The 27,359-nt window shown below is 37.7% G+C and overlaps 2 protein-coding genes across 4 annotated transcripts in view; both read left to right on the forward strand.

Moving 5' to 3' along the window:
- The window catches only part of LOC149130325 (uncharacterized), a 179,790-nt gene that overhangs the window by 133,955 nt on the left and 18,476 nt on the right, over positions 1-27,359 (forward strand). The window contains exons 5-6 of one of the 3 annotated variants that reach the window (XM_089345191.1): positions 17,113-17,149; positions 24,545-24,754. The exons of 1 other annotated variant lie outside the window; for it this stretch is intronic. In XM_089345191.1, the coding sequence (XP_089201317.1) occupies positions 17,113-17,149; positions 24,545-24,754 (247 nt within the window). The remainder of the gene's footprint in view (positions 1-17,112; positions 17,150-24,544; positions 24,755-27,359) is intronic. One more of the 3 variants, XM_089345189.1, reaches the window with a different exon arrangement.
- Positions 1-27,359, forward strand: part of LOC106882791 (uncharacterized) — a 179,574-nt gene that overhangs the window by 8,956 nt on the left and 143,259 nt on the right. The gene's annotated exons all lie outside the window — the stretch shown is intronic.

The raw sequence follows: 27,359 nt of genomic DNA on the forward strand, positions 1-27,359 counted from the left end.
GCTAGAAATGAAAAATTTCTGTGTGTCAATGCATGGAGAAGCAATATATTTAAAAAATGATAAGTGATTTAAAGAGGCTAATTGTATGGTTGTACATCTGTGGACAGCTTCCAGTAGTTTGGTATTCTGGACAAAATGAGCATACCAGATTGGAGACATAACCTATACATATATACATGCATACATATCAGTATATATATAACAAAGTATGGATATAGTAATTTAATTAGGTAACAATGTCTAAGTTAAATGTTTGTGAGAATTTGAAGTTGTAGCTTTGCTGCACTTAGACCAGTGGTAGGACTTGAATGACTGAAACTATACATACATACATACACACACATGTGTGTGTGTATGTATGTGTGCATATGCATATGAAGGTGAATGGCTCAATGGTTAGGGCATCAGGCTCACAATCAGGAGATAGTGAGTTTGACTCCCAGCCTGGGCTGTGTGTTATATTCTTCAGCAAGGCATTTTATTTCATGCTGCGTACTGGTGTGTGTCTATGTGTGTACATGCATGTGTATGTATGTGTATATCTTTCTTTCTTTCTCTTTCATATCCCCTTTCTTTCACTACTGCATCTTCTTTACTCTCTCTTCTTTCTTCCTCTCTCTCTCTCTCCTTTAATATATTTCACATGTTTTCTCTTTCTTCTCTTCAGGTTAACTAAACATCTTCAGCCGGCGTTACATTCCTTATGGCTGCTTGTGAACGAGGCAACAAAAGGTTAATAATCTTATTGGCAGACTCAGGAGCTGATCTCAACATCACTGACAAAGATGGGCAGACAGCATTGCATTATGCTGTTAAAAAGTAAGGCTTGAATTAACCAAAATCTTCAGATCTGCTTTTGTTTCGAAATTTCTTGCAATTCCAGACAAATTGAATATCCAAAGATGCCATATTAGTGGCAGTGTGACATGATGACAACATGATAGTAATAACCAAATAACATCTTTTTCTCATTTTCTCCATCATCCTCTTTATTGAATCACAAAAATCTTTTGCGTTATTTGTTGTCAAAACAGATTATTTTTGCTTTGGAGATATTCTTTGAGATCCAACAATTCTTAAGATTGACCCAGTGTGATTCAGTGTCTTCTCTTCATATTGATTATGGAGCGATCGATCAATTTTTCTCCAAAGAAAATGTTATTTGAGATCTAAAACAAGAAGAAAGATTCTACAGCTTGTTTTGGCAGTAAATAATCTGTAAATTTCTTACAAAAATTATTTCTCACCTCCATCTGCAACTTACTCAACAAATTTTGAGATGTATTTTGAATTGTGCTTCATAAGGTCATCTCTGGAAAATAAAACATATTTTGAAGTTCTTGTTAGTTTCTATAGCTTCTGCAGTCACAACTTGTTCCAGAATTTTACACACACATCATCATCATCATCATCGAGCGTTCCTTTTCTATGCTGGCATTAGTAGGAGGGTTTGATAGGAACAGGCAAGTCAGAAGACCACACCAAACACTACTGTCTGCTTAGGTTTGGTTTCTATGGCTGGACGACCTTCCTAACACCAACCACTTCACAGAGTGTACTGGATGCCTTTTACATGCCATCAGAACCAGTGAGGTCACCAATCAATTAATTTGCAAGACAAAGACCTCTCGACTGGTGGAGGTGGTGGGGGAGCTAGTGTTGCGGGAGAGAAAGGTGTCTTGCATTAGAGGAGGGTCATGACTCCTTCAGATGGAGAAGACAGAGGAGGGAAAGATAGTGAAGATGTGACAGAGAGGGAGCAGGGGCCATTCATCCAAGTTACTGGGTGGTGTATAAAGTAGGGTACACTGGGGATTAGGGAGGGTGGCTTGGTGGATTAGTTCACAAGATTTGAAAGGGTGCGTGGGAGCTACATGTTGGGAGCTGATTTAACAAGGGCATATTGTGTGCAGGTAGGAAGATGGACACGTGAGTGTGAACAGATGGGAAGTGGAATCAGCAATGGTGCTCATGGGTGGATTGTGGGAGAAAGAGGGAGTTGAGAAATGGATATGGATTTTACTTTGCTGGGTGGTTCTTCTCAAGCACACCAAATTGCCAGTGTTTTGTCATCTCCTCTGATCATTTCTCACCACTTCACCCTTTCTGAGTCTACCTCTTCCACAACACAACAGGTAATGATTGAATTAGGACTCAGTGTGATTCTATTACAATCCTAGAATTGCCACCATGAAAACTGCATTTCAAACTTTCCCCCACAATTTCTTAAATTTTCACTTTTTGAAAAAAAATTTTGGCGAAATATGCAAAAAATACAGAGATTATGATTCTTGAAAATAGTATTTTGTAAAATTTCAATTTTTCAAAAATAGAAAATAAATGAACACCCCTCCCCCCGCCCTATGACAAGATGTGAAAGTAAAGTGTTAAATCTACTAATGTTTCATGCATGCTTAGAATTATAAAATAGCAGACGCAAAAAGCATCTGAACAGAAAACCTGACATGTTAGAAACACATTTCAAAATTTTAATATGAATTATCAAAGAAAGAATTTCAAAATTTAAATCCAACCGAAATCTGCCAAGCTAGAAACAACAGCCAAACCGAGGATCAACTTTCTAAATATGAATTACCAAAAGAGAAAAAAATATTTTTTAATTGCCATTTTGTTGTGTGTGTGTGAGTGAGCAAAATATCTCATTTTTACATACCTCTCTTAATTCCAAAAGACCCTGACATGTTGGGGGCAAAATTACAGTATGAGTTATTTCTTTTATTTGGCACACAGGCCATGACACAGAGGGGACAGCACAAGGACACAACAAAACAAAAGGGGTTTAGGGGCTGGGGTTATACTTAGGTTAAAAATCAAATATAATGAAATCGATCAAATGAAATTGCACATTATAATGAAATCGGAACGAATTATGAAATTATAAACTGATATATTTCCGGGTTCGTGTTCGACCCACCGGTTTTCTCCTTTTTTTTATAACTTTTTACTTATGATACCCACTTTTTAGAAGTTTTCCACCGTTGTTTCCTTCTTTGCTGTTCAGACCGGTCCCAAAAATTATGGTATGAGTACCGTTACTGTCAAACTGGAGATCGTCGCTTTCTATAAAATTACAAAATTTTTTTTATATATGTGGTGGGGGGGAAGGGTATCTTTTCAAGTCAGCGTAAAAGCGAGACAGAGAGAGCGCGATTGGATCGAGGAAGTTCTTTTGAGGTTGGCGTTCCGTGTGTGTATCTGTGTGTGTGTGGGGGTGGGGGTGAGTGCTACAATTTTGTTCCTGCTCTTTACTCTTTACTCTTTTACTTGTTTCAGTCATTTCACTGCGGCCATGCTGGAGCATCACCTTTAGTCGAGCAAAGCGACCCCTGGGCTTATTCTTTGTAAGCCTAGTACTTATTCTATCGGTCTCTTATGCTGAACCGCTAACTTACGGGGACGTAAACACACCAGCATCAGTTGTCAAGTGATGTTGGGGGGGGGGGACAGACACACAAACACACATATACATATATATGACGGGCTTCTTTCAGTTTCTGTCTACCAAATCCACTCACAAGGCTTTGGTCGGCCCGAGGCTATAGTAGAAGACACTTACCCAAGGTGCCACACAGTGGGACTGAACCCGGAACCATGTGGTTCGGTTTATTTTTTTTATGTTTGTGGGCGATTTTTATGATCAGATTCATAGTTACGTTTTATTAATTTTTTTTTGTTTATATTATTTGTTTTGAAATGTATTATATAAATACAGGCCCGCAATTGAATTCTTGTTAGTATGAATCAGGAAACCCTTGGATGCAGAGACGTTATATTCGTTTTGCACACACACACCTGTACACACAAACACAGACTCACAAGCACACACACACGCGCGCGCACACACACACACACAGCTACACACAAGCAAACAGAATTCTGCACATACACACACACACACCTGTACACACAAACACCAGATCTTTTCCTTTTGAACGGCACATTGTGAAATTAATTTTTTGGAACTAAACACTTTCAAACTTTGAACACTGGTAGAAAGTGTCATATAAAACATCTTTTACTCTTAGAGGTGTTGAGAAAAGTTTATATTTTAAAAGTTATTTCATGTTAAAGTTGTCGTATTTCGGTAATTTCAACCAATCAATGACATGTATTCAGCTGAATAAAATTGCTGCTATTGTTTGTCAACAACTTCTGGCGGTGTATATTTTGTTTGTCACTATTATTTATGACATCGTTCGCGCGTTTGTACTAGTTTTAGCTTTAGGGTTCAGGTTTTGGAGTAATGGTTAGGGTCAGGGTTTTAGGGTTCGGATTTTAGGGTTACGGTTAGGGTTGAGATTTTAGGGCTAGAGTTACGGAAAATGTGAAAAATGAAGAAATTGGAGGGAGAGGGAGAAAAAATGTCTTTCCGAAAATAGTAGCTGAAAAACAGGAAAAAAACAAACTAAAAGCAGTAGAAATGTACGAACGATTGTGGTGGTGCCATGAAGTAAATATGCTTCAGATACACTCGTTTATTCAGAAAAACGTAACTGAGATGAAATATGTCATAAATAACAGTGACAATTATTTTTAAAATCTGCCGACCAAAGGGTAATATGTCAGAAATAACAGTGACAAACTAAATATACACCGCCAGAACGTCTTGTTGACAAACCACAGCAGTAATCGTTTTCACCTCAATAGACGTCATTGATGGGTTGAAATTACACAAATAAGACAACCTTAACACGAAAATACGCAATTTTCTCAAAAAACGTCAAGAGTAAATGATGTTTTATGTGACACATTCTACTAGTGTCCGAAATTTGAAAGTGTTCAGTTCCAAATTATTTTAAGGTAAAGATCCTATATGTGTGTTTATGTATTCATTTATGTGTGTTTTATGACCGCCATACTTCCTTGTTGGTCACAGTTTGTTTTGGCGGTAAAAATACGTGTCGTTGCCCTTAACAACAAGCTTTCTCTTGCCTAGTCTGTGTTAGTTGCTATGACAACATTACATTTGCAGACGTAGTTTTGCCGCCAATGATGATGAGAAATCTGCCTTGGATTAGTTTGTCTATAATTTTCAGACATTCCATCTTTCACAAAAGGATTTTCCTAGATTATTTAGTTGTATAATCTGTGAGGATCTCTCTAATATGTATCTATGTATGTATATTCTGCTATATGTTGTATTTGGTAGACATTAGAAGCTATACATTGTGTGAGGTATGTATAAGCTAAAACTGAAGCTGGTGTCAATTGAAACTATATTTTTTCAACGTATACCAAATATGTAGATAGTAACAATGTAAACATTTTGTATTGTACACTCGCTGGGATAAAAATATTTATACATTATACCTTCACCTATTAATGTGTCTACACACGCACACATTTGTTTACTGTATATTACGATTATACGCATTTCAGTGTTTTTCAAATATTCTGTTGCCTCTCTCTCTCTCTTTTTCTCTCTCTCTCTCTCTCTCTCTATATATATATATATATATATATATATATATATATATATATATATATATATATACATATACATGCCGGTGGTTTAACTTCAACCAGTTAAACCACCGGCAGGCATACCTACACAATTGGGCCCCCCCAACGAATTTGTTTCCTTTTAACTTTTAGATAGATGGATATTTTTTAATGAAATTTCTTTGACAAAAATGCTTCAGATGATGAAGATTCCAATTATATTGGAATTTGTTGTGAAAAGAAATTTTCAAACGTTTAGAAGTTGACTTTCTCAAAATTCACCCAAATCCTTACAGAAACTTTCAGAAAAATGTCTATTTTGTTTCTGTGAAAATTTCTACAAATCCCTTTCAAATGAAGTAGATTAGGATTATATCGGAATTTAACATGGAAAAAACTTAAAAACTTTGATGGATTCACACACACATATATACTGACACACATCATGGTTATTTTCCAAAGTTCAACTTTCATTTTGTGATGTGTATCAGTGTATATCTGCAAATCCAGCAATTTTTAAAATTTTCTTCATATTAAATTCCGATATAAGTGAAATCTTCACCATCTGAAACGGTTTTATTGAATATTTCAATAGAAAATATTTTTTTTTTCTTTTTGGAAATACAGCAAATTTCTCTCTCCACCCACCGAAAATTTTTTCTCACAATAAATTCTGATATAATTGGAATCTTTGCCATTTGAAGCATATTTTTGAAAGAAGTTACAGGGAAACAAATTCGTCGGGGGAGCACACTTGTGTAGGTATGTCTATACATGCATGCACACACGCATATATATATATGCCAACCACTCTGAGAGTGTAGTGGGTGCTTTTACAAGCCACCAGCATGAGGGCCAGTCAGGCGGTTCTGGCAATGACCACGCTGACGCTCAAAAGGTGTTTTTACGTGCTACCTTCATGGGAGCCAGTCCTGCATCACTGGCAACGACCACGCTCGAATGTTGTTTTTCACGTGCCACTGGCACATGTGCCGGTAAGGTGACGCTGGCAGCAATCATGCTTGAATGGTGCTTTTCACGCGGCTGTAATGTATATATAGGTTTTTATGCGTTTAATTGAACACGAGTGTGTATTTAATGTAATTACTAAGTGAATGTCTGTGATGTTTGTTTTTTCCCTTTCAGCAATCAAATTGATGCCGTGGCCTCCTTAGTCTCCAGGGGAACAAATGTTAATAAGAAGGACTCACGGGGCAACACACCTCTACATCTGGCTGTTGAGAAGAAATATAAGGATGTAGTCGAAGTCCTGTTAAGTAGCAAAGGAAATACCATTTTACAGGTTAGCGAATACATATATATTTGTGTATATAGATATGTATATTAGGGTATGTATATATATGTGTGTGTGTTATATGTATATGATATATACATACAGTTTAGTGCCCCAAATTTTATTTCCTCATGACTGACGATTCATATTTTTTAAATAAGAGTTGCTGCAAGACTTCCTTTTGTACACCCCACCCCCTTAAAAAACATCCTTTCTTTAATATTTTTTATTTTTTTTGCAACACAAGTCCCCCCTTTTCAGGGAATACGAATCTGGCAAAGATCGGCATTTTTAAATTACCCCCACGTCCATTTCCTTCATTCTTTACCATTTTCAGAAATTTCTTTCCCAAAATATGTGGGAAAATACGGAGATTATGATTCCGTATAAAAATTTCCAATGAATTCTTTTTTTTTTCTACATATGCGGAAAAATACGGACATTGTGATTCGGCAAGTGAAAACAAACCAAAATTGCTGACATGGCCGATGACAGTAGCACCTGATTGGCACTCGTGCCAGTGGAAAGTTAAAAGCATATCTGAGATCATTGCCAAGGCCACGAATTGGCTCCCGTGCCGGTTACATGTGAAAAGCACCATTCAAGCATGATTGCTGCCAGCGTCACCTTACCGGCACATGTGCCAGTGGCATGTGAAAAACAACATTCGAGCGTGGTCGTTGCCAGTGATGCAGGACTGGCTCCCATGAAGGTAGCACGTAAAAACACCTTTTGAGCGTCAGCGTGGTCATTGCCAGAACCGCCTGACTGGCCCTCATGCTGGTGGCTTGTAAAAGCACCCACTACACTCTCAGAGTGGTTGGCATTAGGAAGGGCATCCAGCTGTAGAAACTCTGCCAAATCAGATTGGAGCCTGGTGCAGCCTCTAGCTCACCAGTCCTCAGTCAAACCGTCCAACCCATACCAGCATGCAAAGCGGATGTTAAACGATGATGATGATAATGAGACCTATACATACATACACAAATATACACACACATAAACGCATATATACACAAAAATATATAAACAAGTGATCAGTGAAAATATAAAACACGTATGTATATATAGGTATTTATGTATATGTAAAGGACGACCGTGCGAACTCAAAAAGGAGAATTGGTGACGAATGGAAAAACAGAGGACTCCTTTTATTTATACGCGTCGCATGGTCGAATACAAAATAATATATATCAGAGGATGATATACATGATATGTTATGCGATGATAACATAGATGACCAGTAATGAAAGACCACAACCGTATTAGATGAATAACAGAGATATTTATTGTAGCGTTAAAGATGTATGTCTGTGTGAGAGTGTGAATGCGACATATAAGAACATAATCAAAGACAGGCCGTCATACAAAGAAAAGTGTGTATGTGAGTGATACATGTGTGTGAGTTATTACAGCAGATAGAAAGAGTCAGTAAATGACACGTGAGCAATTATACCAGTTCTTGGGTACACTATAGGAAAAGTTCTGTATGTGAAAGTGAGGAGGCTGAATGTGGCAGAGCTGATCACTAGTTGTGATGTCGTGGCATCGATGCCGGGCCGTGATTCTTGTTATACAGATGTTCGTCGTTTGGCAGAGCTTATCACTAGTTGTGTTTTGGCTTCGATGCCAGGGCCTTGAGGACAGACGTTTATTGCAGGCTGAAATCTCTTGTCTGTTTATTATCGTGGTGAACCTAACAGAATCGAAGAGAGAGATGTGCCGCGGAGGTTTGGTTTGGTGTATATATAAAGTCGTGTAGACGATGGTGGTGATTGAGGCTGCTTGGTAGTAATCGTGTTGGTCATGACGATGGTGCTGGTTAGTAGTCGTAGAAACGTGTTGCTGATGCGGCGACGGCGGTGGTCATCGTTGGCTGGACGAAGCTGTTGATGTGTCGCTGGCTCGCTGGCTGATTGTTGCTGCTGCTGTCGTGTGGTACACGGAACAGTCTCTAAGAGAAACTGGACCGAGACAAATTTGTTGGGTATGAGTTAAAGCTATTTATAACAAACTATCAGCTCCCGAATGCTTCAGTTTAATACTCTATCACATGACCTTATTAGGGGCCGTGATTGGTCAGTTTGCGTTCTGGCGGGAACGGTTCGAAGAAGTTGCCGATTCGAATAATGATCAGTCACGTGATGACAAGGTTAATGTTTTCCGCGACGTTCGCGTTTGTTTATATTTAAATGAGAAGAATGGCGATAGCAGTTTTGTATCTAATGGCGATAGGTAGTTTTGTATGTAATGGCGATCGAGGTGTTAGTTTCACTACATATATATAGGTATTTATGTATATATATTTGTGTGAAAGTGTGTATATATATATATATATATATATGTGCACATATATAATGTGTCTGCAGGTATAGATACGATATAAACCTCATTTATTTACTCCACTCCACCTTCATTCCACCTGTTTATTAATCTGATTCTTTCTCTTTTTCGGACATTTTTCATTTTTGCGTTGCCCCCTCCCATCCACTAGACGCCATCTTTAATATCTTTATTGTTTATCTTTTTTAGGTCACTCAGCAAAATGACCAAGGTTGGACACCTCTACATGTTGCCTCTCTTCATAGACACACAGACACTATAAAACTTCTACAACAAAATGACACTGATGTCAGGGCTGTGGACAACAAAGGTTTGACATCTCTACATCATGCCTCTTTTAGTGGACACACAGACACTATTGAACTTCTACAACAAAATGGCTCTGATGTCAGGGCTGTGGACAACAGAGGTTTGACACCTCTACATCATGCCTCTTTTAATGGACAAACAGATACTATTGAACTTCTCCTACAACAGAATGGCATCGATGCCAATAAAATGGACGAAAACGGTAACACACCTTTACACCTGGCAGTTCAAGAGTAAGTCCCCAATGGATTTGGATTATCGAAATCTGTTTCTTTAATGTTTGTTTTCTTGTTTTGAGTCCTTCATGTCATAATCCCACCATGGGTCGTCATGCTTCAACTCTCTCTCTCTTACACTGTAATGACACTAATCTAACTTCATTAATTAATCATCATAATTATTATTGTTGTTGTTACCTGACTAGATTCTTTATTTCATCTCATCCTTCGTTACCTCAACGTTTCAAGTTCAAATCCTCTCTTTTCTTTCTTTCTTTCCATGTAAAACACCTCACCCCCCTCTCTTTCAATTTTCCTCTTTCCACTGACCCTGGGCTAAATGCAGAATCATTCCCTTACAGTGTTTAGTTTGATCTGTCTATGTTCCAAGTTCAAATCCTCCCAGAGTATCTATTAACAATCTGGGGTCAAAATCTGCACCAGTAATATCCAGGGGTTCATTTAATAAATTGTCCCCCCTCTTTTCTCCTGTTGTTGTGTCTGATTACTGTTGGGCAAAATACCTTGTGGTATTTATTTACCACCCTTTATATTCTGAGTTCAAATCCTGCCAAGGTCACCTTGTCCTTCCATCTTTGCTATGCTGATTAAATACAATACCAGTCATGTACTGGGGTCTTTATAATCCACATTAACGCTTCTCTCCATCCTAAATGTCATGGCTATATTACAGTTGTTCATCGTACCATATATAGATTGCTGTGTTTACTCAGGTGTGTATATATATATATCGGTCTATAATGTAGAGAGCATATCGAATATACGAGGGGGTACCCAAAAGTAACCGGAAACGTTCTCTGTGGGGCAAAGCCATTGAAGTTTAGGCTTCTGCTGCTAGAAGCCACTTGATGTGATACTCAGGCATCAGTCTGCCAACCGGCATCTTTGGGTGTGGTCCTATTATCATGTGGTGCATCTTTGTTTTGCAGGGCTTCTCCCCTGTTCATCGATTTTTGCAATGGCTGAAATGAAGGAACAGCATGCTTCCATGAAATTCTGTTTTCTGCTGGAGAAAACAGCAGCCGAAACAGTTGTCATGCTTCAAACAACTTGGAAGGACACTGCCATGAGCAAAACACAAGTTCACGAGTGGTTTCCATGCTTTTCGAATGGTCACTTGTCGATTGAGGACGAACCTCATTCAGGGCAGCCATGGAGCTCCCAAATAAATGAAAATTCATGAACTGATTTTGGAAGACTGTCACCGAACAATTGACGAACTTGTTGATATGATTGGTGAGTCCTGGAACTCCTGTCAAGGAATCTTGAGCAAGGAATTGCAAATGAAAAGTGTTGCAGCAAAATTTATGCCTCACTTGCTCACAGAAGATCAAAAGCAGTCATGGTTGAATGCATTTGGTGAACTGAAAGAACAAGCTGGAAGTCAATCCCTATCTTTTATCAAAGGTCATCAATAGTGACAAAAGCTGGTGCTACAGAATTTGCAGGTGTGGCAGAGGCAAGGAAAAATATGATGGAGGCTTCAAAAAGCAGCACTGCTACAAATAGTGGAAAACATGTCTGGGTCGATGCATTGCTTCAAATGGAGAATACTTTGACGGTGATAATAGTGTTAATATGTAAAAGTAAGCAAAGAAAATATATTGCAAAATTCTGGGTTCTTTTGGGTCCCCACCTTATATATGTATAAATGTAGGATCCAGGGATTGAGGTGTAGGAAGGTGAGCTTCAACCAATCCATAGAAAGTGTAAGAAACAACTTTCAGGAACATAAGGGGTTTATTAGGGTGCAAGGTTGTTGATTCTTTCCTTATTGCATCTTCTCTGTATTAACATGAGCCTTGTATTGACAGCGTTAACTTCATTTAATCAAGACACCCTTGGTCTGAAGAGTAGCCTGTGATATACACCTCGTTTGGATATTTACCAGTTCCGATGTTCCACTTGCTATGAAACATATGTAGCCCAGATTTTATCTACTCCATTCCGTAACTCATATGTATGTATATATATATATATATATATATATCAAAAGATAAGCAACACGGATTTCAAAGGTGATTGCAGTACGCACGTTTCATGCTACTTCAATTTATTTAAGTAATGCGAGCATTACCTTAAATGCAATATGAAGAGCAATCTTCAGCTGCACGAAAATGCAGAAAAAGTACCGTAGAAAAGACATATTATAAATGTGGCAACATTTCAAATCCAAGTGGGAGAGAGAATACATAAAAATCCAAATGTGAGGAAGAATACATAAATCCATCTTGACATAGCCGAGTCTATCAGGCTAGTAATTGATTCTAGACAAAAGTTTTAACTGTCTCAGATTTTATTGTTTCTTATCTAGTGGTGATAGCAAAGGGACAATTACTTCTAAAGAGAGGGAAGGTGTAAGCAGTATGCATGGACAAGGCTATAAAATGTATTAGAATCTAAAGGTTTCACTGGTCATAGTAGTATCAGGTCATTTTACTACTATCAAAGTGTTGAGGAATTAATGTTGAGGAATTACAGCCCAAGGTATATGGGTCAAATAGGTTTTTTACTTTTAGTCTGAATAGAGTAACAGTATAGTGGTACAGACAACAACAATACTCTAACTAATGTTTTCACAGTAAGAGGTATGTTAATAAAATAAATAAAATGAGATGTAATTATTTTCCACAAAATTCATGAAATAATGTCAATATTGAATTCAGGGGCTCTGGATAGGGTGTAAAGTTTAAGGATATTAAGTATATAGTGATCATGAAAACTATTTTGAATTATCTTAAAAGAATTATTAGCTGAAGATAAGATAATGATACTATTTAGGAGACACATAGTTTTGTATCTAGTGACGGGAGGTAGTTTCACTACACTATTGATATTATATGAACTATGTCCTTGATCACTATTATTTCTATTGGAGTTGGGCCTATCATCAACTTCAGTTAAAACCGTAACGTCATTACTGATGCATTCTAATTGTTGGTTGAAATTATGGTTGGTAGGACTGTGTATATTGCTACTATCTTCATAATTTCTTTTGCCATTGTTATTTTCACTTCTATTTGTATAATTATTAGTAGCATCATTATTGGTATTAGCTGGATTATTATGTGTATTCATATGACCACTATTTGTAACTTCATTTATTCTAGCTGACTTGATGTTCTTTTTGTTTAACCTAGCTATGATTGTACCTACATTAGGAAGGGTAGAGTAAGAAATTCTGACTTTATGACAAGAGAAGATTTTACTATATATGTGGGAAGAAGGGGAATTTTTTTGTAAAATATTTGTGGATATTGCACAGTTGAAGGGTATATTTAACCAGATAGTTTTTATTTTTTCTCTTAAATTTATTGTGTGGGTGGGTATGGGGTGTGCTATGATTACTATTATTTCCCAGCACAATATTATTATTATGATTAGTAGTTCTTTTAGTTGTGGGATGTTTACTATTTTTATCATTTGATTCAACATTACTGTCTACTAACATAGGTTTATTACTAGTGTTAGCAAATAGTTTACTATTAAAATGAATTAAATAATGATGGTAATAATCAATATATACCTAATAGTAAAATTGAGGAATTGATAAATGATATTAGTGTAAATAATTGTAGTAATAATAATAATAGAGATATTAGAAATAATATAGGTGGGGTTGATAACCCCATTATGTGCAACTGTAGAAAAAAGTCCCATTGTCCTTTATTTGGATTTTGTTGCACCCGTAACGTAGTGTACAGATGCATCATTAGTACTATAACAGAGAATTATATTTATATAGGATGTAGTATTAACCTGAAACAGAGAATATATAACCATAAGTCTTCGTTTAGACTTAGACATAAGGCAAATAGTACGACATTGGCAAGTAAAATTTGGGAGTTAAAAGATAATGGTATTAATTTTAGCCTTAAATGGGAAATTATAAGAAAAGCTCAACCTTATAGAAATAATAGATATGGATGTGAATTGTGTTCTATGGAAATAAATGAAATTTTTAAACTTAGGAACAATCCTAATCTAATCAATAATAGATTAGACCTTAGGGTATCATGTGTGCATTGCTCTACTCGCACTTTTAAATTCTTTAAAAAATAGGGCTTTTATTTAAGTAACTAAAGTTATCAAAATATAGTACTTTACTTCTATTATGGTCATCTAGGACTATCAATTAGCACATATTTATATTGGTAATTGAACCTTTATAACATATATTCCTGATCTCTCACCTTAACATCTAATCTACTTAAATCAATCATCGGATTCCTGTATTGATTATCCTTGTTATTTCCTAACATCTTTTCTTTTTTTCAGTCCCTTTAACCTTAGTAAACACATTATTATAAACTAATATAAATCCGATAATAATTTTTATTTTTTATTCACATTATATAAATAAAGCTTACCTATGTGTCTCCTAAATAGTATCATTATCTTATCTTCAGCTAATAATTCTTTTAAGATAATTCAAAATAGTTTTCATGATCACTATATACTTAATATCCTTAAATTTTACACCCTATCCAGAGCCCCTGACTTCAATATTGACATTATTTCATGATTTTTGTGGAAAATAATTACATCTAATTTTATTTATTTTATTAACATACCTCTTATTGTGAAAACATTGGTTAGAGTATTGTTGTTGTCTGTACCACTATACTGTTACTCTATTCAGACTAAAAGTAAAAAACCTATTTGACCCATATACCTTGGGCTGTAATTCCTCAACATTAATTCCTCAACACTTTGATAGTAGTAAAATGACCTGATACTACTATGACCAGTGAAACCTTTAGATTCTAATACATTTTATAGCCTTGTCCATGCATACTGCTTACACCTTCCCTCTCTTTAGAAGTAATTGTCCCTTTGCTATCACCACTAGATAAGAAACAATAAAATCTGAGACAGTTAAAACTTTTGTCTAGAATCAATTACTAGCCTGATAGACTCGGCTATGTCAAGATGGACTTGTGTATTCTTCCTCACATTTGGATTTTATGTATTCTCTCTCCCACTTGGATTTGAAATGTTGCCACATTTATAATATGTCTTTTCTACAGTAATTTTTCTGCATTTTCGTGCAGCTGAAGATTGCTCTTCATATTGCATTTAAGGTAATGCTCGCATTACTTAAATAAATTGAAGTAGCATGAAACGTGCGTACTGCAATCACCTTTGAAATCCGTGTTGCTTATTTTTTGATTTTAATCACCTATCCTTTTGGGATGTGATATTCGGGTGCCTACGCATAAGTACCATATTCAACTTTGAATCTATATCTAAACAGTCTCTCTCTCTCTCTCTCTCTATATATATATATATATATATATATATATACACACACTCACATACACACATGTACAATGTGTATTTGTGTGCATGAAATTAAGTTATGATGACCTAATTACATTTGTTTTCATTAATCTAGATAAAGCAATTAAGAGTATGAAGACCGGGAAAGCCCCCGGCCCATCAGGAATCACTGCAGAGATGCTCAAAATATCTGGCAGTGTTGGCTATAGCCTAGTCACCCGTATTACGAACCAGGTGATACACGAAGGAGTCATACCCTATGACTGGTGTAGCAGCATCATAGTCAACTGCTACAAAGGTAAAGGGGACGCTTTAGATACAAATAATTACAGAGGCATCAAGCTGTTAGATCAGGTTATGAAAGTTACAGAGAGGGTCATAGCCCAACTAATTAGGGAGCGAATCAATTTAGATGAGATGCAGTTTGGGTTCGTGCCAGGTAAAAGCACTACTGATGCCTTATTTCTAGTGAGACAGTTGCAAGAGAAATACCTAGCCAAGGATAAACCTCTGTACCTGGCTTTCGTTGACATGGAGAAAGCCTTTGACAGGGTCCCCCGATCCCTTATCTGGTGGTCAATGAGGAAACTTGGGATAGAAGAATGGCTAGTGAGAGCTGTGCGAGCCATGTACAGAGATGCGGCCAGTAAGGTGAGGGTTGGAAATGAGTACAGCAATGAATTCCGGGTAGAGGTAGGGGTCCACCAAGGTTCCGTCCTCAGCCCCCTATTATTTACCATAGTCCTCCAGGCAATCACAGAGGAGTTCAAGACAGGTTGCCCCTGGGAGCTCCTCTATGCTGATGACCTTGCCCTAATTGCGGAGTCACTATCAGAACTAGAGGAGAAGTTTCAGGTGTGGAAGCAAGGTCTAGAATTGAAGGGCCTTAGAGTCAACCTAGCTAAAACCAAAATCCTAATAAGTTTGAAGGTAGATAAAACACAAACCCCTTCAGGTAGATGGCCCTGCTCAGTATGTAGAAAAGGAGTAGGTAGTAACTCTATAAGATATACCCGGTGCAAGCTATGGACACATAAGAGGTGCAGCAACATCAAAGGCAGGTTAACTAGCAAGTTAGTTTTTGTTTGTGGCAGATGTTCAGGTGCAATAAAGACTGCAAACAAACAGGAAACAACTTCTATCTCATTCCAGGGTGAAAAACTAGAGGTAGTCGATAGCTTCCGCTATCTGGGCGACCAAGTTAGTAGTGGGGGTGGGTGCGCTGAAAGTGTAGCTGCTAGAATAAGAATAGCCTGGGCAAAGTTTAGAGAGCTCTTACCCCTGCTGGCGACAAAGGGACTCTCACTCAGAGTAAAAGGCAGACTGTATGACGCATGCGTACGAACAACCATGCTACATGGCAGTGAAACATGGGCTGTAACTGCTGAGGACATACGTAAGCTCGCAAGGAATGAAGCCAGTATGCTCCGTTGGATGTGTAATGTCAATGTGAATACCCGTCAGAGTGTAAGTATCTTGAGAGAAAAGCTGAACATTAGAAGCATCAGTTGTGGCGTGCAAGAGAGACGATTGCGCTGGTATGGACATGTGGTGAGAATGGAGGAGGATAGCTGCGTGAAAAAGTGCCACACCCTAACAGTTGAGGGAACCCGTGGAAGAGGTAGGCCCAGGAAGACCTGGGCTGAGGTGGTGAGGCAAGACCTTCGTACATTGGGCCTCACCGAGGCGATGACTACGGACCGAGACCTTTGGAAATGGGCTGTGCGTGAGAAGACCCGGCAAGCCAAGTAAGATCGTTGCCAGTGCCCCTGGACTGGTTCTTGTGCGGGTGGCACATGAGATGCACCATTTTGAGCGTGGCCGTTGCCAGTACCGCCTGACTGGCTCCTGTAGGATTTTCGAGCGAGATCGTTGCCAGTGCCCCTGGACTGGCTTGTGCGGGTGGCACATAAAAGACACCATTTCGAGCGTGGCCGTTTTCGTGCGGGTGACACGTAAAAGCACCCACTACACTCTCTGAGTGGTTGGCGTTAGGAAGGGCATCCAGCTGTAGAAACTCTGCCAAATCAGACTGGAGCCTGGTGTTGCCATCCGGTTTCACCAGTCCTCAGTCAAATCGTCCAACCCATGCTAGCATGGAAAGCGGACGTTAAACGATGATGATGATGATGATGATGAATCTAATAATTTTTTTGTCTTTCCTCTTTGTATAACTTTCAGGCAACACTATGATGTGGTGACTTTGATGCTGTCCCAGGTTAGTTAAATACATATTATATCCTCTCTCTCTAATATTCAATATTAATATCATCAAAATACCAGTGAAATTCTGTGGATAGATTTAATCAACTGCATTGCAGCAACCTTTAAATGGCAGGTCTTGGGTCTGTGAAGAATAATTATGGTGGTGATAATGATGTTGATAGTAGTAGTGGTGGTGACAGTCCAACTGACCACCACTGCTGACAGTACTATCTTTAATGGTCAGACAAAACAAGGTTATTATGAATTGAACCCGTATATATCAGATTATATATATCAACATCAACCACTACGCTGTATGCCCACAGGTATATGATGTAGTGGTTAAGAGTGCGGGCTACTAACCCCAAGATTCCGAGTTCGATTCCAGGCAGTGACCTGAATAATAATAATAATGATGATGATGATAACTTCGAAAAATATGTTAGGAATAAGAACCCAGGTTCGAAATTTCCCCAAGACACTTGATGAAGGCTGGAGGGTAAATCAGCTGAAATATTGTGTTAACAACAAATAAAATGAGAACAAATATCCGTCAAATGTTAATAATGATCATCATCACCTTTTAAGGTCTGTCTGTCATGCTGTGTGTGTGTGTGTGTGTGTGTGTGTGTTATATGTGTATATTGTTGGTGTCGGCATTTTATCTTGTGTCCAATAATTTATTTGGCTTCTTGGCTGCTTTCTTCCCTCTGTACATATGTATAAATGTGGGTGTGTGTATATATATATATATATATACACACACACACACACACACACACAGTTATTCTTGCCAGACATATTGCAGACTGAGATTATGCAGCAGAGACAAGTTAAAGGTCCTTGTCCTCAGAAACAAAGCTAAATGAGGGCATGCTGTACTCAGTCCCTATTGCTTCGTTAATCCATTACCATCAATACATAATGAATCAACTTCCCTTGTCCTCTCTCCCTACCTAACTCCACAGATTAACTACCCTTACTGTATTTGTCTACCTAACTTATTTACCTGTATTTCTATTAACATTGCTTTGCATGAATGCCAGGATGCAGCACCTTCCACTGTTGGTGGTGACAATACCTGATTAACTCCTATTTACAGGTATCCATACTAACCCTTCTATACTAATGCCTGCACAACACCCATGTCCAGTGGTGTTAGAGAGTGTTACATGAATAATGCAAGATTAAATGCAAGGACAACTGTTAATGACATGCTGGCTGGCAAATGCTAATAACAACCTTTTCAGGTGCTGAAAGCCGCAGCCAATGTAGACACAGCACTGTCATTGTAAGCACAGCAACAACCATCTCGTCCTATGCGCCCTTCCCCCCCCCCCCACACACACAAGGAATGCCAAATGAACTGAAGGGCTACTTCTATGACACTCTTCTGCTGGCCACTTCAAAGATAAATGACTGTGACCTTATCTTCGTGACTGGTGATTTCAATGGATATGTTGGGCAGCACCCAGGTATCTTCCATGGGGTACATGGTGGGACACAGAATTGATTCCTGAAATGAGGAGGGTGCAAGACTACTGGAGTTCTGAGGTGGAAATGACCTAATGCTCGCAACACTTGATTCAGAAAGCTAGCCAATCACTTGATAACCTATAAATCTGGGGAACATGCTAGCCAGACTGACTACATTCTCACCAGGCTGCTCATAAATGCAAAGGCCTTCAGTGGAGAAGAATGTATCCCGCAACATAGGTTACTCATTGGGGAGTTCAAGCTACTGGCTTGAAGCATTCCAAGAAGTAAACCAGTTTGGAAAAGAAGAGTATGGAAGCTGAAGGATCCTTCAATTAATCAGAGATTTAGTGATGTCCTAAATGAAGTATATAATGAGAAGGAGGATTTAAAGACTTGTAACATAGAGAGTAAGTGGAAGTTCCAACAGGACAACTTGGTGAGAGCCTTGGGCCAGATTTGTGGCTGGTGCAATATCCCAGCAATGCCTAAGGTAAAGTGGTTGTGGTGGTGGTGGTGGTGGAAAAGGGTAGTTTACAAGGCCATTAGAACAAACAAATGGGCTTGGAAGGACGGGAAGGGTGGTGGCAGCAAAGAGTTATATCAGGCAGCTAGGAAGCAGGTATACTTAGCCATGAGTGAAGCAGAAAGGAATATGTTTGCCAATGTTAACTTGGAAAATAGTTTTTGTGTGTGGAAGGTGCAGAAGTACAATGTACAGAAAATAGACTCCATCAAATGCCAGTGGGGTAAGCTAGAGGCAGTTGATAACTGCTGTTATCTAGGTTACAAGTTAGTAGTAGTGGAGGTGGATGCTGCAAGAGTGTAGCTGTGAGAATAAGAACAGACTGGGTAAAGTTGAGAGAGCACCTACCTCTGTTGGTAACAAAGGGCCTCTCCTCACTGAAAGGCACACTGTATGATGCCGGTGTGTGGACAGCTATGCACCATGGCAGCAAAACATGGGCTGTGACTGCTGAGGACATGCATAGGCTTGAAAGGAATAAAGCTAGTATGCTTTGCTGGATGTGCAATGTCAGTGTGCATGTACGACAAAGGTCTAAGCGTCTTGAGAGAAAAGTTGGGCGCGAGAGGTATGATATGTAGTGTGCAAGAGAGGCAACTGTGCTGGTATGGTCCTGTGATACATATGGATGGGAACAGATGTGTAAAGAAGTGCCACACTCTAACTGTGGAAGATGTAGACTCAGGGAAACATGGGACGAGGTGGTGAAGCAGTATCTTCAAACTTTGGGCTTCATGGAGGTGGTGACATGTGACTGAGACCTCTGGCGATATGCTGTGTGTAAGAAGACTCATCAAGCTAAGTGAAATCGCAGTTGTGGCTGCGCCGGTGTTATGTAAATGACACGTGTTATAGGTGCGATCTTTGATGGTACCATGTAAATGGTACCCATGAATTATAGGCATGATCTTTGATGGTACCATGTAAATGGTACCCATGAATTATAGGCATGATCTTTGATGGTACCATGTAAATGACACCTGCGAATTATGGTCGTTGCTGGTGCCATGCATTGTAGTCATGGTCATCGAGTGTGCCATCTAAATGGCACCCGAGAACCATGGTCATTGGCAGTGCGATATAAGCAGCAAACTTCAATCACAGTTGTGGTCATTGCCAGCGTCATCTAACCCAGGCCAGCAAGATAGCAGACACTAAATGATGATGCTGATATATATATATATCAGGGGTGTGTGTACGTATGTTTGTAAGTGTATATATGTGTGTATATGTGTACATATCTACGTATATGTAAGCATATATAATTGTGTATGTATTTGTATAAACCCATATGTATGTGTTATTAGGTTCTGTATGTAAGTACATATTTCTGTACGTATGTGTGTGTATATATGTATGTATGCGTGTATGTGTGTTTATGTATGTATATGTATGTGTATATATGTGTATGTGTGTATATATATATGTGTGTGTGTGTGTGTGTACACATATATATATATATATATATATATGGATATGTGGATATATGTATATGGGTATGCGTATGTATGTATATATGAAAACACTTGAGTTCTTTTTCTTTTATATATAGATATATATGTATTTGTATGTATGTGCATGCATGTGTTTACGTATGTATACATGTATGTATATGTATATGCGTATCTGTTTATTTTATTAGGTAATAGGCGTAGATGTATAGCTATGTGTATGTGTCTATTTTTATTTATACATGTGTATATATAAATGGATATATATGTGTATATGTGGACATGCACACGTGTGTATATTTGTATATGCGTGGGTACGTATGTGCATATGTATAAATGTGGACGTATGAGTGTATATATGTGTGTGTGTGTGTGTGTATATATATATATATATATATATATATACACGTATATATATGTATACATATATATGTGTGTGTATCTATATGTATGTATGTGTGTATTTGTGTATATGTATTTATGTATGCATGTACGTTCTCACACATTTATATGTATGTGTTGTCCAACCCACTATCCGGCAGCATCCAATTCTCTAACGGTTTTTTAAAAATGAATCAAGTCATAACCTTATCCATCTATTGTTTTCATAATCAGTCATAATGTCTTAGGTTTAAGATGATTCCCATGCATTCCCTGAAGAGAAGGTTACAATTTTAATATCAAAGATCCCTATGGATCACACAGGTTGTAATCCTTTGAAACATATGTAGGAATAAAGTATGCAATTATAACATGCATTTTCTCCATTCCTTAAATTTTTAAATATACTCAAATACCCAAAATTTCAAGGAGTTTCTACCTTAAAAACAGGAACTAAACCACAGTTATTTTGTGTTCTTTGCTACATTGGTTTCTATTAACCCATTTATTCTATCCGAAGAATTTTTATTCATTAAGATAGAAGAAATACATATAATTATATATATATATATATATATATATATATATATATATATATATATATATATATATATACACACACACACACATATGTATATTTCGGATATAGACAGAAGTAGCTAGCAAAACAGAGAAATTTTTCTTGTAATTGAACCAGTGAACAGCCAGTATATATGTATATCTCTCTTTCCTTTCCCGAGCGTCCAATAACACTATCCGTATCACGTCCTCACTTTGTTGTTTTTTTGTTATTGTTTTTTGTGATTTTTTTAACTATATATATATATATTAGAAAGTCTATGAGAATTACATAATACAGTTTATATACATGTATATAAATATATATACACATCATCATCATTGTTTAATGTCCGCTTTCCATGCTGGCATGGGTTGGACAGTTTGACTGAGGACTGGCAAGCCAGAAGGCTGTACCAGACTCTAATCTGATCCGGCAAGGTTTCTACTCTTGATGCCCTTCCTAATGCCAACCACTCCGAGAGTGTAATGGGTGCTTTCTATGTGCCACATGTACATTTGCACCAATAACAAAAATCCAAGCTTCAGAATTTTTCCCCTCTACCAATTCAGGGACGATACAACCTGTAGCCAACGAATTAGTAAAGAGACTCTCTTTATTACCAAATACAGACCCCTTTTGAACACATCTACAACAAACGACATATCCACCACGGCCTTAGAATAACACAAACACACACCTAAATATTAAAAATGATACTCAAGAGATTCCCAAGAATTCATTAAGAAACAGTCCCAATCACTGCTATAATCCCTAATGAGCCACTTTTAGGTCACTTGACCATTTAACATCCTACTACTATTATATCACCTACGTTCCTTTCTTATGCTCTCTTCTCTTTCTCCTTCTTTGTCTTCTTCCTCTCCGCTACCTCCTTCCTAACTTTACCACTATTGCTGTTTAGAATAACACCTATGCAATTTTTTATAAACAATACATTCAAAAGAGATGTCTCAACAATTCAATCACTACTACCATCCAGAACAAGTCACTTCCAGGGCACTTGACCATTTAACATCCTACTACTACTATGGCTCTCCCGCATTCTTCTCCTCCCCCTCCGTCCTCTTCTTTTTACCTGTCAAGAATTCACAACGACCTCGAACCCACAAGAGTAAACAAGAGAGACAGAGACAGGCAGAAACAAGGAAAATGCCCCTTGTATTTGAATACTGTGCAAATATTCTTTTAAAAAAACTTTTCTTTTAATTTTTCCAAAATTTAATTGTTTTCTATACTTACAGTTGAAAAAGTCTCAATGACTGAAACCGGTACTGAAATGTTTTTTATAAAATTATTTTAGCATTTTCTACCTTTTTTTTTCCATATATATAAATATATATATATATATATATATATATATATATATATATTCAAATGTAAATATGTGAAGTAATTATTACTGCTATAAACAGTAATGATGAGGTGGCTAGCAAGACTTCTACCAATACAGGTATAATATACAATAATTGAAGAAGAGAAGGGTAAAAATACCGCTTGCTAAAAATCAAAGCAACAGCTTAAAAAAACCCACCAATCTTATGATAGATATTTATCGTAAGATTGGTGGTGTTTAGAAGCTGTTGCTTTGATTTGTAGCAAGCAGTATTTATACCCTTCTTTTCTTATATATATATATATATATATATATCTATATATATATAATGTATTGTATCACCGATTATTATGACGATACTGTTTACACTATAACCTTGTAGCAACAATAAAGCATATTACGGAGCAGGGTAACAACAACAATCCATGCACGAACCAACAAACTACGAAAACAACACCCTACCACTTCCTGCAATTAACACCTACCCTCTCTGGTCTCTCAGTCAGACCGTTACTATTCATAGTCGTTCAGTCAAGTCTGTTCTCGCATGGGTTGTTGTGACTCTCGCCACAACATGTAATTGACTCCAGGACTTATTCTTTGTAAGCCTAATATTTCTGTCGATCCTGTTTGCCGAACCGCTAAGTTACAGGGATGTAAACACACCAGCGTTGATTGTCAAGCGATGTTGCGGGGATAAACACAAACACACACACATATACATATACGATGGGCTTCTTTCAGTTTCTGTCTACCAAATCCACTCAAAGGCTTTGGTCAGCCCGAGACTGTAGTACAAGACAATAGCCCAAGGTTCCGTGCAGTGGGGACACTCCTGTATATATGTATATTTATATATATATGTATGTGTGTTTGTGTGTATCTCAATTCTTTAACATTCATGTATATGTGTGTGTGTATGTACAGGAATGTTAAGGACGTGGACGATAACCAACTCACCTGTTTTATGAACCCCTTATTAATATAGCAACATCATAATTCTTCTTTACCAGTTTTGATCTGCTAATTATATGTTCACTCTTGTTCTACTCCCCTGAAACGTACTATATTGAGAGATAAATATAGATTAGGCTGAAACAGTCTGTTTATGACATCTTAATAGATTTGTAGTAACGCCTTGTCTTGTGCGCATGCGTAGTCATCAATATCCAAGTTTGGCACCCTGATTCTTTCTCTTTCTTGGTCGGCCGGCCATGAGCATGGTCGTGTTAAGCTGTCTCTCCAGCATTCCAACTCTGGGGACAGCTCACAACAACATTCCGGCGTCTCAGCAACCATGCTCTCTCACAGAAGTCGTCTCAGCAACCAAGATTAAGGCTGCCTATTTTCCTCCATAAATAAATATTGTTGTGTTGATAGTTCAGAGTTCTGCGTTTCGTTGTGTTTATTCTGAATTTAATATAGAAAAGCAGGTGTACACCTAATGGTGTATAACCACTTTCCTATAGATTTATCATGTTCCTAACACATATCCATAGCAAGTTATGGAGGGACCATACAGAACGTTGACTATACTAACAAACATCAAATGTACATGATCAGGTTGATCGAGTACCCAGTAGAAGACAGCAATGACACATTGATATCCACCCTAATTTTCATGTACATTTTCAATTTCTATTTTTACTTCCACAAAGGATTCAGTGAAACTGGATATTGAGAACCATAAGAAAATGACACCATTACTGGAAGCTGTCTCCAGCGCCCACCTCGGAATAATCCATAAACTGATTACACATGGAGCAAACATACATGTTGTCAACAATGATGGCAATAATTGTTTGCACCTTGGTGTAAGGGAGAAGATGTTTCATTCTGAGGTGGAACACATTCAGATTTTAGATGAGGTAAGTTTTTAAAACTGTTTGTGAATGTGTGTGTGTGTGTGTGTGGTTGGCATTAGGAAGGGCATCCAACCGTAGAAACCATACCAAAGCTGGCAGTTGGTGCCTGAGCAGCTCTGCAGTTGCCAAGCTCCTGCCAAACCATCTAACCCATGCCAGCATAGCAAACGAATGTAAAATGATGATGAGAAGGATGTGTGTATGTGTGAGTGAGAGAAAGGGATAGAAATAGAGAAACAGGGAGACATTGTTTGCTATTTTTTTTCACTCCCATCCACTTCTCTTCTTTTAGTATTAAATAATTCAGTTTCTCCTGATAGCACTAGTTGTATTATGTAACTAACGATATTACATCTCCTTTCACCTTCAAAAGCATGGCCACTCAACTGTAAAGAAGGTAACCCATCTTGGATATTGGTCTTGTAAACACTGCCATCACAGTATGAAGGAGAGGTGACCAATGACAAAGATAGAGGGTAGAAGAGAGTTCTGTGTGACATGATAGATGAATACCTTTGTAATACTGGTTAGGGTTAGGGTGACATAGGAAATACATCCAGTACATTCTATGAAGAATGTTCACTGAAACAACTCTCTGTCACATTTCTTATACACGACAGGTATCCATGATTTCTTGTGTGATTTCTTGTGTGATTTTGGCTTGGTTTGTATGTTCTACTACATACACACACATACATATATATATATATATCATCATTTAGTGCCCGCTTTCCATGCTGGCATATCTTAGACAGTTTGACTGGAACTGGTAAACCAGAGAGTCAGTCTGATTTTGGCTTGGTTTCTACAGCTAGACCTTGTGATGAGAGTGGCTTTTACGTTAAGATGAGCACACAAAAGTGTGACGTCACAATGTAAACAAACACATGGTAATGGCTATGCCCTGTGTTGTGTCATAGAAACAGATCTGATGAGATTCCTTGGTAAGATACAGTATCTGGGAAAGTTCATAACCAAATCTCTCCAGTGAAACAGTAGTTCTACGGGAGTTATTGCTAAAGGACATCGTATGGCACTGGGAAGGAAGGCAGCAAACATGCTTCAAGAATTTGAAACAAAGAGTGACAGAGACTCTGGTACCACAGTACTTTGATATTACAAAGCAAGTAATGTTATCAGTTAATGCTGAGAAAGCAATGTAGCTGAGGACTGGAATCGGTGGACACAAAGGTTTGAACTGCATCTTACAACTAGCGGAATCGCAACCAAATCACAGAATGTGAAGTGTACTACTTTACTTGACAGAATTGTCTGTGGAATTCTTAGTGATAGCCTCAGAATGCGGTTATTGAGAGAACATGATCTTGATTTGGAAAAAACTGCACAGATGTGTAGAGCTAAAGAAATCAGTGCACAACAATTGAAAAGTTCTTAATGATGAACAGTCAATCATATCTAAAGAAATCAATGCCATGAATGTCAGTAGGGGTCCAAGAAGAAAGTGTGAACCTCAAGGCAGAACAAAAGAATACCCTCAGTGTAGACAGTGTAGTTACAAACATTGCAGGAGATATTATTGGGGTTGATAGACACACAAAGTCCAAGTCCTGGCTGTATTTGGAACCCAAATTATCAACCTCAAATAAACTCAGTTATTCATAATCATTCTGATGACACAACTTTCTTCAAAGTTCATGAAGATATTTTCTTGAAATTTTACAAGAGAAATTCACGAACTATGTTGAATTTCAAGTTAAACAAGTTGAACTGCGTTAATTGGTAGAAAACATATTTCATTATTCTTTCCAAAAGGAAAAAGAAAAGGAAAATAAATTCATTTATGGACAGTTAAATTTAAAGAAAATATATTCATGGACTTTGAAGAAGGTTTCTTTTATCAGTATGATAATGAGTATATAACTGAGTTTATTCAAAGTTGATAATTTGGGTTCCAAATATTGCCAGGGCTTGGACTTTGTGTGTATATTGACTGGAATAATATCCCTTGCAATGATTGTAAAGAAGGGAGACGTGATGAGAATGAATTTACATTAAGATGTGCACACAAAAGTGTGATGTCACGAGTTTGTATGTATGACAATGTAAATAAACAGATAGTCATAGAGGCCCTTTGTTACCAACATAGGTAGAAGCTCTCTGAAGTTTGCCCTGCTTAATCTTATTCTAGCAGCGATGCTCTTGGCACATCCACGTCCACTGCTGACTTGATTACCTAGATAACAGTAGCTATCAACTACTTCTAGGTGTATATATGTTTGTCTGTTTGAAAGATATCAGCATCATCCATCCACTGGTCGATCTGATGGTGTTTATTGTCTATTGTTGCAGAATTTAAGCAACTCTTTGATTCCCAGATATATAAAGGTCACTACAGATGTGTGACTGTATTTCAGACAGTTGATGGTCACCTGCATATTGTTGTAATGTCTTGTTTGGTGAGAAGAAGCTACTCTAGCAGTCAACTACCCATTATTATAGGAATTGTCTATCAGACTAACAGTTTCAACAATTTCTTGACTATAATGTGTTGGTGTGTTGCCTCAAGCACGACACCAAACCTTACTTCCTTTACTTCACTTCATCAGCCAAAAATGTTTCTTTATAAATTTTGGAATCATTATTGATA

This window comes from Octopus bimaculoides, chromosome 29 (assembly GCF_046866305.1).
Source record: "Octopus bimaculoides isolate indiv1 chromosome 29, ASM4686630v1, whole genome shotgun sequence".
Classification (NCBI taxonomy): domain Eukaryota; kingdom Metazoa; phylum Mollusca; class Cephalopoda; order Octopoda; family Octopodidae; genus Octopus; species Octopus bimaculoides.